Source organism: Heteronotia binoei, chromosome 21 (genome assembly GCF_032191835.1).
Source record: "Heteronotia binoei isolate CCM8104 ecotype False Entrance Well chromosome 21, APGP_CSIRO_Hbin_v1, whole genome shotgun sequence".
In the NCBI taxonomy this organism is placed as follows: domain Eukaryota; kingdom Metazoa; phylum Chordata; class Lepidosauria; order Squamata; family Gekkonidae; genus Heteronotia; species Heteronotia binoei.
The window spans coordinates 27248452-27266750 of NC_083243.1; the positions used below are offsets into that span (position 1 = coordinate 27248452).

An 18299-nucleotide genomic window follows, 5' to 3' on the forward strand; every position below is an offset into this window, starting at 1 on the left:
CTGTTACAGCAAAAACTGCAGAGAGTCTTGTGGTATCCTAATGGGTGGATTTTGGCAAAAACTTCTGTGAAGTACAGCGCATTTCATCGGGCACAAGTATTCTGGCTGACCTCTGTGTCATCCAGATAAAAAATTTCAGTCTGCAAAAAGGAAGGAAAAGAAAACAGTTTCCTGAATTGCAATTATCTTAAGTATCGAAATGCCTGCCGCATTGGTTATGGGAGTGCAATAAGGGAAGCGCATGCAGTGTCTGTCTTCGTGTTTGGCAAAACTTGCTGATGGTGTTTGAATAAGACCCAGCCGTTCTCAGACCACAGTTCTAAAAACTCAGTGGAACCTTTTTCACCAGCAACTCGTTGAAGCCTCTGAACGGTTAAAGGGCCAGTCCAAAGAACTGAAAGATGCCCATCAACAAAGGAAGCTGGCCATGCACGAGTTTTCGGAGCTGAACGAGAGGATGGCGGACCTGCGCTCCCAGAAGCAGAAGCTCTCTCGCCAGCTCCGTGACAAAGAGGAAGAAGTGGAAGTGGTCATGCAGAAAATGGATTCTGTGAGACATGATATTCGTAAATCTGAGAAAGCAAGGAAAGAGGTAATGGACTTGTTACTTGAAATAGTTGCACTCTGGGGTTGGTTCACTCATATAAACAATTCTGGTTCTCCATGCAGTCCTTCCCTTGCTGTTTGCAGTTGTATGGACAAGTGACGTGACTGAACGACTTGCTCCATCAGTACACTGCTAATGGGACCTTCGGGCCACACTTTGGCCTTCCGTAGGCTTACTGTTAGAATTATTGTAAGCCAGCAGCTCTTATTTCCTTAAAGAGACATTTCTTAGATACCCTGTCTCTCTTTCATATTAGACCATTATTAGCTCCTGGCATACCTTTAAAACTACCGTTTTCACAGTTCTCAGTTAAAGCAAATTCATTCCCAAGATGGATATTTGCTTTGGTTTCAGAAGAAGGTCTTCCAATACCACAGCATATTTTGGGACCTGGGAGAATGCTAAGAAGCTGGTACTGTCACTTAGTAAAGATGACTGAGCATTCCAGATATTTGCTTTCCACTCTTAGACACACCTACACCCCCGCACACACATACATCACAGCTGATGGGAGCTTATAATTCTGGGCTCCTATAGTTTCCTTTTCCTTATGAATAAGGACTTCTTTCACAGAAGCATTCCCTATTATTGATAAGTTGTGTAGTACTGATCATTCCTTGAGGATTGACTCAGTAGATGTTAAGGCTTTTAAATGTGGTGGTGGCGGCTACAAGCATAGGCAGCTTCAAGAGGGGATTGGATAAGCATATGGAGTAGAGGTCCATCGGTGGCTATTAGCCACAGCGTATTGTTGGAACTCTCTGTCTGAGGCAGTGATGCTCTGTATTCTTGGTGCTTGGGGGGGGGGCACAGTGGGAGAGCTTTTAGTGTCCTGGCCCCACTGATAGACCTCCTGATGGCACTTGGGGTTTTTTTGGCCACTGTGTGACACAGAGTGTTGGACTGGATGGGCCATTGGCCTGATTCAACATGACTTCTCTTACGTTCTTATGTAACTGGCTCTTACTGGACGTCTGCTGGCTATTTAGAAAAACAATTCAGTGGAGCCTCACAGGAGCGCAACTCCTGAACCTTTCTGAGAGTTCCCCCTCCTTGTCCATTGAATAGTATGTGCAGCTGCATAACAATCCCTGGATGAGCTCCACCACCTATTTTTCTACAAAATGACCCCTGATAGGGCTCAGTAAGGCAGGACAAATAATGAGGCCCACAGGAGGGAGGATGAGCCATAAAGAGGCATAATTGTGCTTGAAGGATCCTGGAGGTTAGTGCTCTGGTGCTGCTGACAATGCCTGAGCTAGGGGCTGTTTCTTGTTCATAACCAGCTCTGCATTTTTTGTTTGTAGCTGGAGGCCCAGCTTGACGACGCACTGGCAGAAGCGTCAAAGGAGCGTAAGCTTCGGGAGCACAGTGAGATTTTCTCCAAGCAGGTGGAAAGTGAACTGGAAACACTAAAGGTGACAGCGTTTGTTTGTTTGTTTGTTTATGTTCCAAGCAATACAAAAACAAGTTTTATTCATCAAGTGCTAGAAATCCGGTACTATCTGCATGGTGGTCTTGAGCATCTCTCTAGGAAGAACTTGTCAGTTTTGCTGAGTGTAAACAGCCCGGAGTGGATGGCTTGCGTTGGGCAGCATTCATGTGTTTCATCAGCCCCAGACACGAATGCTCTAAGTCTCACAGTGGGAAACAGCCATTGATGGTGTTGCATATAAGATGTACATCACGTGGAGACTACTTTACATTCCCGTCCTTAGGTCAGGCCATCTGCGAAAAGCAGCTTGCACTGTGCATCATGGGATTTTTTTAGTAGATTTGGATTGGCATGGGGAGAGTCCCAGAAGCCACTGCGTGCAAAGAAGCATTCTGGCACGCTGGCTGTTGGCATGGGAAGGGAAACGAAGCAGCCCTGTGGCAGCTGTGAGTGCAGCATCCTAAAGTCCTGCTCTGACAATTCACACAAGATTTCACAGTTGTTTTAAAACTGTAACAAAACGATCTGGTATCCCAGGTGAGCCACAAAGCAAGTTCGTGGATGACACCAGAATGGTGAATCATGGAATCATAGAGTTGGAAGAGACCTCCAGGGTCATCTAACCCAACCCTCTGCACAATGCAGGAAATTCACAAATACCACCTCCCACACACACACACACACACCCCAGTGACCTCTCTTCCATGCCCAGAAGATGGCAAAAAACCTCCAGGATCCCTGGCCAAACTGTCCTGGAGAAAAATTACTGCCTGAGTGGCAATCAGCATTTCTCTGGGCATGTGAGAAAGGACCATGAGAACTAAGCACTGATGCAGTCCTTCCTGCCCTCCTTCTCATGATCTATCTAATTCACAGAACCAGCATTGCTGTCAGATAGCTATCTAGCCTCCAAAGAAAGAGAGCCCACCACCTCCGGAGGAAGCCTATTCCACTGAGGAACCTCTCTCAATTGTCAAGAAGTTCTTCCTAATATTTAGCCAAAACCTCATTTGATTTAATTTCTACCAGTTGGTTCCGGTGTGGCGCCATGGGTGAAAGAGGTTCAGCAAAGAATAAGCCTGGTGTAGTGGTTAAAGCATCAGACTAGGATCTGGGAGACCTGAGTTCAAATCCCCACTCTGCCATGAAAGATTGACCTTGGGCCTGTCTCTCTCACACACTCTCAGCCTAACCTATCTCACAGAGTTGTTGTCCAGATAGAATGGCTTAGAGAATGCATTTAAAGTTAAAATTGCTTTCCTCCTACCTTTCTCCCTCCCCTTTCCCCTATTTACCTACCTTCCTTCCTTCCTTCCTTCCTTCCTTCCTTCCTTCCTTCCTTCCTTCCTTCCTTCCTTCCTTCCTTCCTTCCTTCCTTCCGCTTTCAAACATCTGATGTTCATGTCCTGCAGCTCTCAAACATCTGACATTTATTCTACGTGGCTCTTACATTAAGCAAGTTTGGCCATCCCTACCCTAGCACAAAGAGATGGGGTGGGGTGGGGTGGGGGGAACCATGGAGGATAGGTCTGCCCCTTAGCTGCTAGTTAAATAGATCCCCCGTGTTCAGAAGTAGTGTACCCCTCCGGTGCCGGTGGCTGGAACTGCTTTTAGCCTCTGCTTGTGGGCATTCCTGGGTGTATGTGGTTGGCCACTGCAAGGAGCAGGATGAACATGAACATATGAAGCTGCCTTATACTGAATCAGACCCTGGGTCCATCAAAGTCAGTTTTGTCTTCTCAGACTAGCAGCGGCTCTCCAGGGTCTCAAGCTGAGGCGTTTCACACCTATTTGTCTGGACCCTTTTTTGGAGATGCCAGGGATTGAACCTGGGACCTTCTGCTTCCCAAGCAGATGCTCTACCACTGAGCCACCATCCCTGAAGTAGGTGAGCTGCTGGGTTTGAGCCCACAAGGTTCTTCTTATCTTGCGTTCTCAATCCTTGGTGGTCACGCCGTGCTTACATATCTGAGCTGCATTGCTTCTGAATTAAACTGTACGTGTTTCAGTGTCGCCTTCTTTTTAGAAACCTCTCTCCACCTCGGGGGATAGAAGGCTAGGTTGAAACATTTCTCCCTGGCGTGCTAATTTTTATGCACTGGGGATTTTTTTTTTTTGTCAACCCAGAGGAGCATTCAAATATGTGATTTTTACAGCTGCAGAATGGCGTGGTGTAACCCCAGGTGGGATTATGCAACATGATTTCTGCATATACGAGTCTGCTTCCAGTTAATTGTTTTCAGGGAGAGCGTAATGGGGCAAAACAGAGGAGGGGCTGTCTTCAAGATATACTGAAACTAAAGCAACCTGTATGTGTCACAATCATCCTAGCTGTGGGGAAATGTTTTAAAAAGCCATAGTCCAATTTATGCTGAAGTCGTGCCAAAGTTTAGATGGATGCAAGAATGACTCCTTGTCGGTCCTTGCTCTTCCGCAGCTAAAGCAGGGGGGCCGTGCTGCGGGGGCCATGCAGGAGCATCAGCAGGAGCTGGCCAAAATGAAGTCCGAGCTCGAGAAGAAGATCTTGTTTTACGAAGAGGAGCTGGTCAGGCGAGAAGCGTCCCACATCTTGGAAGTGAAGAACGTGAAGAAGGAAATGCACGACCTAGAGAGCCACCAGCTAGCGCTGCAGAAAGAGATCCTGATGTTAAAAGACAAGCTGGATAAGGCCAAGAGGGAAAAGTAAGTTCTGTATGCAGCCGCTCTCTCACAAAATGTGGTTTTCTTCCCCCTTCAGAGTACATGGAATCCAAGAACTAACGAGGAGATATGCACCCACCTCCCTTTAAAAAAGGTCCCTTTTTAATCCCCCATGGAAAGAACTTTTATGTGGTCTTCTTTCACTCTCAGGCACAGCGAGATGGAAGAAGCGGTGGGAACTCTGAAGGAGAAATACGAGCGGGAGAGATCCATGCTCCTCGAAGATAACAAGAAAATAACAACTGAAAATGAAAAGGTAATTGGCATAACTTGAGATAACCTTTTTTCATCAGTTAACCTTTTTTCATCAGTCATGGCTGCCAATTCATTTATTTCCTTGAAATGTTGTTATAAAACCTTGGGCTCAGCACAGACACGTATTCAAAAGTGATTGGCATCTTTGAACTGGTGGGGGGAGGGAGATTATTCTCACAGGCCCAAGTGGGAGGTTACAGTCTTGGTTGAATAAAAAGCATATCCCTTCAGTGACCAAAACGGAACAAGAATGTGCTGTTGAGTTGCAGTCAACTCATGGTGACTCCAACCACTGGGTGTTTGAGATGAGACATTCTGAGGTGGGTTGCCATTGCCTTCCTCCATGTAGCAACCCCGGTCTAACCCAGTCCAGGGATGTAGCCAGGATTTTAAAAGTTGGGGGGCTTTTTAAAAAGTCAGGGGGTACCCTTTTCCATCCACTGTGGGCAGGGGCTTATCAAGGATTTTTTAGGTCAGGGGGCTTTTTGAAAAGTCAGGGGGCACCCTTTCCCATTCACTGCGGGCAGGTGCGTAGCCAGGATTTTTGAGGTTGGGGGGCTTTTTGGAAATTGGGGGGGGCACCTGAATTTTTAAACAGCCCCCTGTCCTAAAAACAATTAAACAATGGCAACACAATATAAGCAAAGATGCAAAAAACAAAACCTATTGTGTCAAGGAACAATTGACAACTTCCAAAAATTAATACATTGTATTATAGAAAATATCCAGACCGAATACCATTATTCAGACATTAAAGAACAAAGAACAATCCCATATAAACATTATCAAAGGATGACTCTGAAACAATCTTCATACAGTCTGTAAGGAGTACTAAGACTCAAATGTAAGGTTCAAACGGAGTCCTTCCATGGCGTCGGCTTCAAAGGAGAAATTCTTTCCTTCACGCAACCACCGGTTTGAATTGCGTTCCACTGCCTTTACAGCTTCTTCATAAGCCAACTCTAAAACCAAATGTGACAACACATATAATAACAAAATACCTAATATACAATAATTAAATACATAAATAGACAGAAACTATTCCAACATACAACCTGAAAAGGTCCTCAGACCAATATCTCTCCCAGCGCATACAGGATAATCACGTTAATGACAAGACTCTCCGTCCTAAAAAGACAAGTCACAGCTGGTAACAATAAGAAACTCAAGGGGATCTCAATAAATTTCTGAAAGCACCTACCCCAGATAATGTTTATATGGGATTGTTCTTTGTTCTTTAATGTCTGAATAATGGTATTCGGTCTGGATATTTTCTATAATACAATGTATTAATTTTTGGAAGTTGTCAATTGTTTCTTGACACAATAGGTTTTGTTTTTTGCATCCCTGTCCTAAAAAGGCAGGGCTGGCAGGCTGAGTCTAACCGGGACCCTTTCCCTCTCTTTCTCCCCTCCTTCTTGAAAGCAAGAGGGGACAAAGAGAGAGATGGGGTTGGCAACCCCAGTCTTCCTGCTTCTTGCAGCTACCCAGAGAACTCTCCATTCAGCTGTAAGAAGCAGGGAGATGACCTGACCTCTGGCTTTCCCTCCCCGCCTCCACTTGCGGGTAGCCGGCTCCCTCCTCAGCAGTTCAAATCGTGCAGGAAGAACAGCACAATTGAAGTGGTCCACTGATCGGCTGGTTGGCAGGCCCTTTAAATGGTGGGGAGAGGCTGGGGGTGCTTCAGCACACACCTCCTATGCAATTTGAATTGCTGGGGAGGGAGGAGGCTGTGGCAGAGGCCATGGCAATAACAGGGAGGGTAGGCTATGGGTTGGGGGCCCTGAGTTGGGGGACTCCCCATCCTGAAGTCAGTGGCAGGGCCCCGCAGGCCCCCCTGTGGCTACGGGCCTGGTGGTTTCCCATCCAAGTACTGACCATGGCTGAAACTGAAGTAGCCAGTAAAGCTTTTTGCTAAAGGGCAGTATGTTACGTGTGTGCCCTCTGCCACACGCAGAGCCGTTCTTAATTTGCCTCTTTGAAATACTTTTGCAATAAGTCGAGTGTGGGGGGTCTTGCCCTCACCACGCCCCAGGGTTGTGTGCGCCAGGAAATGACTTTGGTGTGAAAACCACTGCTTCTGTCATTGCAGCTTTGTTCCTTTGTGGATAAACTTACAGCGCAAAACAGGCAGCTAGAGGATGAGCTTCAGGATTTGGCGGCCAAGAAGGAATCGGTAGCCCATTGGGAAGCTCAGATTGCAGAAATTATTCAGTGGTACGGGCAGTTTGGAGAGCCTTCTGAGAAAAAAAAAATACATTGGAGCCTCATTAATAGAAGCAAATCTCCCGGGGAACAGAGACGGGTGTTCTCGCAGATGATATGCTTCAAAAAATTCACATGCGTCTGCAAATACTGATTGATGTGCCCTGTCCTTCCTGTTTTTATTACTGTTACAGGAGCTTATTAACCTTGTGGGTCAACTGGTTCACCAAAGCATGGATGTCTAGGTCCTACATTAAAAATTACTTAATGTTAATTTAAAAGGTTGTAACCATGGTGTTCATCACTTTTCCTGCATCTTGCTTCCCCCCCCTTCTTCTAAGACGTCAGTCTTGTATTCCTGCATTGATTTTTATCCTTCTAGTGGACTCCCCTCACCCCCCCAAAAAAAAGAAAGAAAGAAAAGTTATAACATGGCATTAGGGGGAAGTTGTGTTGTTTAGTGATCACTGCTCCTGTACAGTAGCCCCCAAATAATGCAGTCAGCATCTTGGTGTCTGCTGATGGGTGTTGTGCAGCCCACTTTCCCCCCTTCTCAAATCATCCCTTTCCTCTGCTTTATTGGAGCAAGAGCACTTCACAAGAGTCGTCATCTTTGCATCTTCAGGGAGCACCCACTTAGAAACAGCTGCCTCCATTCTAGGAGAATGCTTGGCTTGGAACCTCTCAAGATTGTGTGTGTAATTGGATCTGGTCCCTGTGGCAGTCATGTCATGGCAGTGACCACCACCTGTTCTGGAAACCCCAAAGTGCCTACAGGCTTAAGAACCTTTGGCAGCCCCACAGATTCCCACAACTGCATCCCACACCATTGCAATAGGGGGGGAAACATGTTTTCTTTGGAACAGATGATACGATTGGGGAACAGTCTGCAGCAGACTGTGTTGCCTTGACAAAAATGGCAAGGAGTGGACAGAAATCAGATGATGCAGTCCTGCCGATCTGGCATATTAAACTGCCTTTGACCCACGTGTAAGATGCTTTGAGCCCTTAGGAAGAAAGTTGGGGTATTAGTGAAATAAAAGTTAACATTATTATTATTATTATTATTACCTTTATACCCCGCCCTCTCCGCAAGCAGACTCAGGGCGGCTAACCATCAGTTCAAAATTTCAGACAAATACAATTAAACGATCAAACTTCAAACAATAATCACTGTTAAAACCTTTTTAAACCATTTTACAGTGCTGTTAAATAACTACCTAGGCGGGATTGTCTTTTACTAACAGTTACTAATGTTGACTTCCACACAGTGAAATATTAGCGATAGTTGCAGGGGAGGGACTGTGGCGCAGTGGCAGAGCATCTGCTTTGTACACAGAAGGTCCCAGGTCCAGTCCCTGGCATCTCCAACCAAAACCATCGGGTAATAGGTGATGGGTGAAACCCTGGAGAGAGGCTGCTGGTCTGAGGATACAATACTTACCTCGGTGGACCAAGGAGTCTGATTCCATCTAAAGCAGTTTCACCTGTTCATGTGATTGGCTTAAAAATAATTAGGCATCTGAATTTGGGGAAACTGTTTCCAGCTAAAAAGTCCAGCTCGGAGCTTCAGCTGTGGGGTCCACCAACCTTGCCGTCTGCTGCTTCCCTGGGTTCAGCTGCTGAATTTTTTTTTCATGCGAGAACATGCAATTGTGTCATTGGTTGTTAACCTGTTTGGGACTGGTTAGTGGTGCGTGCACTTTGTGTAGGCTTTTCACATGTGCAGCTGGGTAAAGAGGTGACTCTTGCATGTTTTGAACACCAGGGTGAGCGATGAAAAAGACGCACGAGGATATCTTCAGGCTCTGGCATCTAAGATGACAGAAGAACTCGAATCATTGAGGAGCTCCAGTCTGGGATCGAGGACACTGGTAAGCATTGCCTGAAAGGCAGTCCAATCCCAGGTGCCTCATTGGACTACTGAGACCTTTTCACGACAGAAGCGCAGACCATGCTGAAAGAACAGTCACTCCCTCCGCCTCTTTCCTTGATGCATTCCCTCATCCCAGTTTTATTTTACTTGTGAACAGGGGTTGTTTTGTAGAAAAATAGGTGGTGGAGCTCATTAGCATAACTCATTAGCATATGGAGGCCCCCCACCAGCCAAAAGTAACTTGATGCAAGAAAGGAGAGCCCCAGGTGAGCAAGGCCTGCTTGAACTGGTTAGAGTTCCAGCCAGCCCAAGCAGGCCTCACTCACCTGGGGCTCTCCTTGGCCACCACCACCCCAGTCAAAAGGCCAGCAAGCCACCTGCTGCCCAAAATCACATAAGAAGTGGAGAAAGGGTGGCAGGGGCTTCTCCAGGAGTTAATGTGGGCTGCTGGGGATGTAGCAAAGCCCCTGGTGGCTGGCTGGCTGCCCGCTCTCCTAATCCAGGGATTGTTATGCAGCTGCATCCACTATTCAAAGGACAAGGTAGGTGGGGAGGAGGAGGGGGGCCATCAGCAGACTGATGTCTGCTCTTTATTTTACTTGTGAACAGGGGACGTTTTGTAGAAAAATAGGTGGTGGAGCTGCCCTTCTGCTGAATTCAAGACCTGCTTGTGAATTCCAGCATTGTGGCCCAGTCAGAAGCTTGATCCATTCTGTGTTTGTTTCACTTCCTGTTGCAGTCACATATTGTGCAACTAATGCGAGAATAAAGGCAACAGTTGGTAAACATTAAGCCAGTTGCACAAAGGGTTGGTCTCTGTCATGGCATCTCTGCTAATCCTGGCGAGAAAAGATTCCCGGCTCCCAATCAGAGCACGGTCTTGGCCATGACAACCTTTGTTGGGAACAGGGAATAGATCGGCTTGAACATTTCTTGTCATCCCAGTCAGGATATTGACTTGAATTGGCAGAAGGGGAAAGAATTGCTTCTCCCAAGTGGAAGCCAAAGGAAGGGCGAATTCCAGAGAAGGTTTCCTTCCTGGCTGGATTCTAGGGCCAGGGCCACTGTTTACTGACCCCATAACTCAGTGGGCACTGCAGGGTGACAAATCCACCCCTTTTTTCATATCCTAATGCTTTAATGAGTAGGGGAGGGTGGTCTGTTTGCAAAGAACAGCTGATTAAAAAAACATACACAGCAAAGCGGATTTTGGCAGATCATCAATTCAGTAATTGCCTCTTTTGAAGCGAATTTTTACATCGGTTTACTGAAACGCGGTACAGCAGAACTTCACCTCAAATGCCTTTTGAAAGCTTCTTCTGGCTTTATTTGTTTTTCTGTATTTCAGTCCTGCCTGTGAGCTCACCAAGGGAGCCTGAAGGGGCAGTGTCTTGATCCGTTCCATCTGACGGGGGCAGGGGAATGCTAGTCAGCTTTTGCTTTAGCACATTTTCGACTAATAAAAAGTCGGGGGAGGGGGAAAGCGACTCTTATGACTTCTGGTGCAACTTCTGAAGAGAGTTAATGTTTTCTGCGTGTGATCCATGCTTCATACTTACGAGCGTTCGCTTTTACTGCAACAGGATCCACTCTGGAAAGTAAGGCGCAGTCAGAAGCTGGATATGTCAGCAAGGTTGGAATTGCAGTCGGCTCTTGATGCAGAAATACGTGCCAAACAACTGGTCCAGGAAGAATTAAGGAAGGTTAAGGATGCCAACCTGTCCTTTGAGAGGTAATTATGTATTCTGAGATCCCCTCCCCCCTCCCCCCATTTCCTCTTCACAGGATTGTTCTAGTGCTGGAATGGATTATGATATGCCACTTTCTGGCAGAGAGGCAATTTTTATATAATTGCTTTTTAAAAAATTAACATTTTGACATTTTTGAGAATACCAGTGTTTTGGGGAGTATAAAAATCAAATAAGCAGTCCCAGTCTTGTCTTCACATTACAATGTAAATTTAATATACTTAGATCTGGTGCAGACACAAAGCTGCCAAACCAATTAGCCAGGACTGTAAGATTGGAAGTAGATTAGTATGTTCTTTTGTCATGCCCCTCCTCTCTACAAGCATGACCTTCACAGTGCCCTTAACTGGGAAGAGCACTGGGAACCCCCTTAACTGTTAACTGTTAACCCCCTTAACTGGGGTTAAGGGTTACAGCAGTATTTATTAATATTTTAATGCCACTTTTCCACCCAGTTCGAATTCTCACCATGGTGAACAATTAAACTTTAAAAATTACACACACACACACACACAAATAGGAATTGGGGATCAATAAGGGAACACCAAATGAAACAAAAAGGTTTCTATCTGCTGACAGAAGACAGTGATTAAGGGGAGACAGACAAATTTCCCTGGGGACGAAATTATGTCATTTTGGTGCCACAACCAAGAAGGTCCTTTCTCAAAATGCCATACAGGGGTACCCAAAGCGACGTCCCCCAAGATTGACTGTAATAGTAAGTTCATATGGGAATAAGGTATGCTGGTCCTAGGCCCTGTAGAATTTTTAAAGGTCAACACTCAGCAACTTGAATTGGGCACAAAAGCAAAATGGAAGTCAGTGTAGATGGAACAAGACTGAAGTGATATGGGCCCTGTGACCTGCTCTACTTAATATTCTTGCCATAGCATTTCGTAGTTCCAGACACTCTTCAAGGGCAGTCTTGATGACACTTCCACTGCTGCTTACCCAGTAGCACCCCCAAACTTTAAAAAAAATGTTCCTTTGGAGAGGAATGGAGCCCCCCCCCCCCCCGTCTGGAACAGGAAATACCTCCGTCCCTGAGTGAGTCCTTCTGCCCACCGCCAGCACTTCTGTCTTGTCAGGATTAAGCTTCCATTTATTGACCCTCATCGATCCCAAAACTTCCTCTAACACCACACAGAACTTCCTCCAGGCACCCATTCAAGGTTTCCTTAGCTTCCTTGGGATCCAACAAAAGCATGCGATTGCAGAATCCTGGGTAGGATTCCGGAGACCCAAGGGTCTAAACAGCAACCCATCAGTAAGACCTTCTGAAACCTACCTTTCAGATAGGATCAAAACCACCACAAAATTGTGGTCTCAACCTCAAAAGGTGGTCCAGGAGTACCATTTTGAAATCCACCAAGAAATCCAGAAGAATCAGCAGGTCACACTCCTATACATCTCCCAGCACAGATCGTCAGGGGTCATTTTGTAGAAAAATAGGTGGTGGAGCTCATCCAGGGATTGTTATGCTGCTGCTCATACTATTCAATGGACAAGGAGGTGGAACTCTCAGAAGGAGGAGGTGCAACTCTCAGGTTCAGAAGCTGTACTCCTGTGAGTTCCAACTGAATCTGAGGCCTGCAGGTCGTCAACCATAAGCAGGCCTAGAACCAGCTTGGAAAGGTCCCAAGCAATCTATTTTATCTAGGAATCCTTGGCATTTTCCAGCCATGACTTATTCCAGTACCTTTCTCAGGAATGGTAGATTTGCCACTGGATGATAGTTAGTCAAATCTCCTGGGTCCAAAGTAGATTTGTTTAGGAGTGGATGCACCACCACCTGTGTCAAAGCAGGGGTAACTACCCCTCTCTCTTGAGGCACTTACTGTCTCCTGGACCCAGTTGCTTCTACTGCAGCAGATTTAAGCAACCAAGAAGGCCCTAGGGTCATGCAAGCAGGTGATAGATCTCAGATTTCAAGGATCTCACCTGCATCCTCAGACTGAGTAAACTGAAAAGTATCTCACACAACTGGACAAATGATCCAGGGAACACACAACTGGCAACATCACTGCTAATATAGAGTCCAAAGTTTGGACTGATATGTATGCAATACTTTTTATTAGCTAAGTGTCAAATGGAGTGGTTACACCAGACCATCGAGCTGTTTACCTTCTCCTTTAGTTCAGACACCAGTAAGCCTCTTACTGGTTGGGACAGCTCTGCCAGGCTACAGTGTGCAAATGCAAAGGCAGCAGAGAAGTATTATTTCTTCACCAACCTCACAACCACGGTCTAGGCTTTAAAATGATCTTGTCAGATTCATTCCAAGTCTTTCTCCACTGGTGCTCTAGCCCATCTCCTTTATCTCTTTGTCTTCAGCTATCTTGAAACTGGTCCTTAAAGCGGGTCTGCCATCCCTAATTGAGGGGGAACTGATTTCTCTTTAACCATAGCTAGCACGTGGAAGAGGCAAAAAACATCCAATTCCTCAGCCCAGTGCTGACCTCTTAACTCTTTGCCCAGCCATTTCTTCTCTCTTTCTCCTGTACCTACCACCTCTGCTCCTCCTTTTTCTTATAAGCATAGCCAGCTTTAAGAGGGGATTGGATAAAAATATAGAGCAGAGGTCCATCAGTGGCTATTAGCCACTGTGTATACACATACACACACATATTGGCTACTGTGTGACACAGAGTGTTGGACTGGATGGGCCATTGGCCTGATCCAACATGGCTTCTCTTATGTTCTTATGTTCCTTTCTGCATCCCTGTCTGCCTCCACTGTGGCTCCTTCATGCAAGGAAGAAAACGGTGTATCATACAAAAGCACTTCTCTTTCCACTTCCGGGTGGAGGCTTGGAAGAGTGTGAGGGAAGGGTAGTGTGCCAGGCAGACGTAGCTGAGCAGTTGGCCATTTCCCCTCCTCCCAGGGTCCCCAAGCAGCACATTAGCTGTCGATCAAGCCACATTAGTCTGTCTGTAGCAAGAGGAAGAAGAGAAGAAGATACTAGATTTATATCCCACCCTATGCTTCGAATCTCAGAGCGGTCACAATCTCCTTTACCTTCCCTCCACCCACAACAGACACCCTGTGAGGTAGGTGGGACTGAGAGAGCTCTTATAGCAGTTGCCCTTTCAAGGACAACAACTACGAGAGCTGTGGCTGACCCAAGGCCATTCCAGCAGCTGCAAGTGGAGGAATGGGGAATCAAACCCAGTTCTCCCAGATCAGAGTCTGCACACTTAACCACTACACCAAACTGGCTCTCTACACCAAACTGGGTCTTGCACCTTGAAGTCCAACCAGATTTGTGGCAGGATATGAATTTTCGTCATGCATCACTCAAAAAAGCTTGTACCCTGCCCCAAATTTTGGTAGTCTTCATAGTGCTGCTTCACTCTTGCTCTTTTCTACAGTTCCAGTCCTGACAGCTTGAGGGTAGAGCACTGTTATGAGCCCTCCATGCTTTGAGGGTGTTTTGAGGTGGGGGAGAACAGGGTACATGAGTGGGCCGTTTGTTGTGTTCGGCAAACCCCAGAGGCCACCAGTATCAGAACTCCCTTTCCCTAAAACGCAGGGCAATCCTTATACCTCTCAACTCCTTTTAGATAAAATGTTCTACTATATATAAGTGTAGTACTAATGGCCTTCATTCTGAACAGATGAATTCAACTTGCTGGCTTCTCTCTCCCATTAGTTGGCTTCTCTCTCCCAGGAAACAGCCCCCGTTGACCTACACGGATGCTTCTAATAACCACTTTACAAGTATTATACTATTGTTGGAAAATGTTTTTTGCTTCGGTCTGTTGCAATACAATTTGCCGTTCCTTTCGGCATGCAATTATTTAGTGCAACTATGTGACTCGTAGCAGATTTCCTGAGGTAGCAATTCTTAATTTTTTTTTCATTAAAAAATAAGTAGTACTTACATGAAAGGTTTGCTTTGAATTAGCTTCTTTGCACATACACAGAAAAGGGTGGGTGGAGTGTCATTAGTGCTTTTAGTTAGTTTTCTGTTAATGGCCTGGTCAGTGTACAATTTGCTTATTGTGTGGTGGGAAGTGCTATCAAGTCACAGCCGACTTCTGGCAATTTCGTAGGGCGGCGTGTCAAACATGCAGCCTAGGGGCTGAATCAGGCCCCCGGAGGGCTCTTATCGGGCCCCTGAGCAACTGGCTCTTGTCTGCTTCCTTCTCCCTCTCTCTTGTTTCCTTCTGCATCACAGCTTGCTTTTCAAGATTTGCTCAATTGCACAGGAGCTACAGAGCCAAACCTCTGTTTTCTCCATTGGTTGAGGCTCCTCCCCCTCCTGGGGAAGGAAAGAAAGAGCCAGAGCTTCCTTTGCCCAGTTCCCTGGATCCCATGGGAGAAATACAAAGAGAGCACCTTTAAGACCAATGAGTGCTAACGTTTTAAGCATGTTTTATTTTAAGGGGTTTTTTTAAAAGAAAAATATTTAATTGTGTTTGTCTGTGTCCTTTATAAAGTTTAGATCTCTGCTACCTAATCTTAAATCAGGTACACACATGACCTGGTCCCGCATGGCCCAGCCCAGCCTGACAAGGTCTCATGTCAGATCTGGCCCTCATAACAAATGAGTTTGACACCGCTACGGTAGGGTTTTCAAGGCAGCAAGAGACAGGTGGTTTGCCATTGCCTGCCTCTTCTCCAGTGGTCTCCCATCCAAGTACTAGACAGGGCCAGCCTTGCTTCGCTTCCACCATCTGACACGGTTGGGCCACCCTGAGCTGTCCACTTCAGTGTTTATTTATGGTATTGTCCCAATCATCCCTTTCTTGCCATCCAATTGATTGTATATCTAATGCTGAATATTCCCCTCCCCCAGAAGGAGGGGAGTCGACAAACTTGGGAGAATTTCCAGTTTGCAAAAGAATCTGAAAAGGGTAGGTCCACTGGTATTTTTTTTAAAAAATACTTCAAACTACTGACACTGCAACTTTAGAGGAGGAGAATGAGATCTTGCAGTGTAAAATGGCAGATGCCGTTTGGTGGTTGCCTGTTGATTGCAGTAAACGTTGCCAGAACAGCAGGAGGCAAAGAAGGCATCATGGGACAGAGGTGGCTGCTACTGAGGCGAGAGAAGGGCCAGGGGTGGGGAAGGAGTCAGGCAGGGAGAAAGCAGATGATAGTGGTCAGCAGGACTTTTTTTGTAGCAGGAACTCCTTTGCATATTAGGCCCCACACTCTGTGATGTAGCCAATCCTCCTGGAGCTTACAGCAGGCCCTGTAAGAAGAACCCTGTAAGCTCTTGGAGGATTGGCTACATCAGGGGTGTGTGGCCTAATATACAAAGGAGCTCCTGCTACAAAAAAAAAAAAGCCCAGGTAGTCAGTGGGGTGAAGAAGCCAGCTAGCTGTTGGGGAGGGTGTAATAGGAAAAGGCGGGCAGCAGTGGCTCCAGTCAGAGAGAGAAGGCAGCATTGCAGAGGTGGGGGAGGGAAAGGGGGAGAAAGAGAAGGATGCAGCAGGGTCAGTGTTGGAGGGGCCTGTGCAAGAAAGTAGGAAGCAAGGGCCAACAAATAAGTGGGGTTTTCCTTCCCCCCACCAACCCACAAGATCCTCATGCGCCCCTTATTCCAGTATCAGCCATTGGAATGTGACAAGAAGCTCTTTCAGTGTTCTTTTGCTATATAGCTATCTCTCCATTCAGCCTCAGGGTTCTGCTTAACTAGAAAGCTTATTTAATCTTAATGCCAGTAATTTTTAGACTTTCTTTTGAAGCTTATCAGGCATTTCTTCAAAGCGATGATTAATAATGGCAGGCAAACTCCCCTCTATTGCTAATAACCCTCCCTTGCTCCGTGGAGCCACAGAAGAGCGTCAGACGTGTTCTCAGCGCATTCTTCGTTTCCTCTGGGTGCAAGAGAACACAATAACTCTGGCCAGCGTACAACACAAATTGACTTTGCACCCTATAATTTGTCCAGGAATGCCCAGCCCTGGATGTTGTTCAGTGGCCATTGCTTGGGGGTTCTTCATCATTGAAGTTGGTGTGGCAAACGTTCCCTTGAAAGCTCAAAACAACAGTTTGGGAGTTAATGAGGAATTGAGGAAGGAGGCACAATTTCGAGCTCTGACCTACCCTTTCTTTGGTGAAGTGGTTAAATGTGTGGACTCTTATCTGGGAGAACTAGTTCTGATTCCCCACTCCTTCACTTGCAGCTGCTGGAATGGCCATCGGTTAGCCATAGCTCTCGCAGAGCTCTGACCCACTCTTTCTTTGGTGAAGTGGTTAAATGTGCGGACTCTTATCTGGGAGAACCAGTTTTCATTCCCCACTCCTCCACTTGCAGCTGCTGGAATGGCCTTTGGTTAGCCATAGCTCTCGCAGAGCTTTCCTTGAAAGGGCAGCTTCTGGAAGAGCTCTCTCAGCCCCGCCCACCTTACAGGGTGTCTGTTGCAGGGGAGGAAGGTAAAGGAGATTGTGACTGCTCTGAGGCTCTGAGATTCGGAGTGGAGGGTGGGATATAAATCCAGTATCTTCTTCCTCTTCCTCCTTCTCCTCCTCTCTCTTTCTGGTTTTAAACTGTCAGGGGTTTGAGCAGCTTAACCGCTGCCACCCGTTTGTTTTCCTTTAGTTCCTTTTGACATTCCAGGTCGCCTGCCTCAAGGCAGTGATAAAGTAGGGTTGCCAGCCTTCAGATGGGGCCTGGAGATCTCCTAAAATTACAACTGATCTCTAGACTACAGAGAAGAGTTCCCCTGAAGGAAATGGCTGCTTTGTATGGTGGATTCCATGGCATTCTACCCTTTTGAGGTCCCTCCCTAAATCCCCCTTTCCAGCCACCCCTCATCTTATTAAAAACTTTCTAATCCAGAGTTGGCAACCCCGGTTTTAAAGGGCTTTGTCATATTTGATAGTAGCAGGAACTCCTTGTTTGAAGAATGGCCTCCCTGGCCTCCCCCTCTCCCTTTTTTTGTTTTCATGACTGTAACAAGGACAGGCCATTTTACTATCGGAGTGTATGTGGGTTTGATTTTGCAGCCATTAGAATCCATGAAGGGCTTGGACTTGTCTTAAAATCAGAGCTTCCTATTCTAGCAGATATTCAGTTAACTCTGTCTTATCTATTGGTGATTTCCGGCCCTAAAGAGGGCCAGGACTTATTCAGTCTTGGCCCCGACCTGGTGGAATTCTCTGCCGGAAGACTCCAGGGCCCTGCAGGATCTTGTACAATTCCGCAGGGCCTGCAAAGCAGAGATGTTCCGCCAGGCTTTTGCTTGAGGACAGCGACGGTTGCTGGGCTGGCATCCCTCTCCCCCCCCCCCCCACCACCACTACTTAAGGGGGGAACTGCTCCCAATGCCTCGAAAGCAGAATTTCAGCACACTATAAAGTATGTTCATTGGGTTGCAACTGTTTTAAATTACTGGTTTTTATTGATTTTATTTGTACCTTTTGTTGTACATCGCCTAGAACCCAGCATCGGCCGGGATGAGGCGATTCATAAATTTAATAAATAATAGTAATGATATTATTAATCTCAGCTTCCTGGGC

General features: G+C 46.3%; 1 protein-coding gene across 7 annotated transcripts in view; it reads left to right on the forward strand.

Annotated features, from left to right (window-relative positions):
• CDC42BPB (CDC42 binding protein kinase beta) overlaps positions 1-18299 on the forward strand; it is a 181788-nt gene that overhangs the window by 97381 nt on the left and 66108 nt on the right. For all 7 annotated transcript variants that reach the window (XM_060263091.1, XM_060263092.1, XM_060263095.1 and 4 more), the window contains exons 13-19: positions 350-592; positions 1915-2025; positions 4480-4724; positions 4893-4998; positions 7090-7214; positions 8971-9076; positions 10662-10810. In XM_060263091.1, the coding sequence (XP_060119074.1) occupies positions 350-592; positions 1915-2025; positions 4480-4724; positions 4893-4998; positions 7090-7214; positions 8971-9076; positions 10662-10810 (1085 nt within the window). The remainder of the gene's footprint in view (positions 1-349; positions 593-1914; positions 2026-4479; positions 4725-4892; positions 4999-7089; positions 7215-8970; positions 9077-10661; positions 10811-18299) is intronic.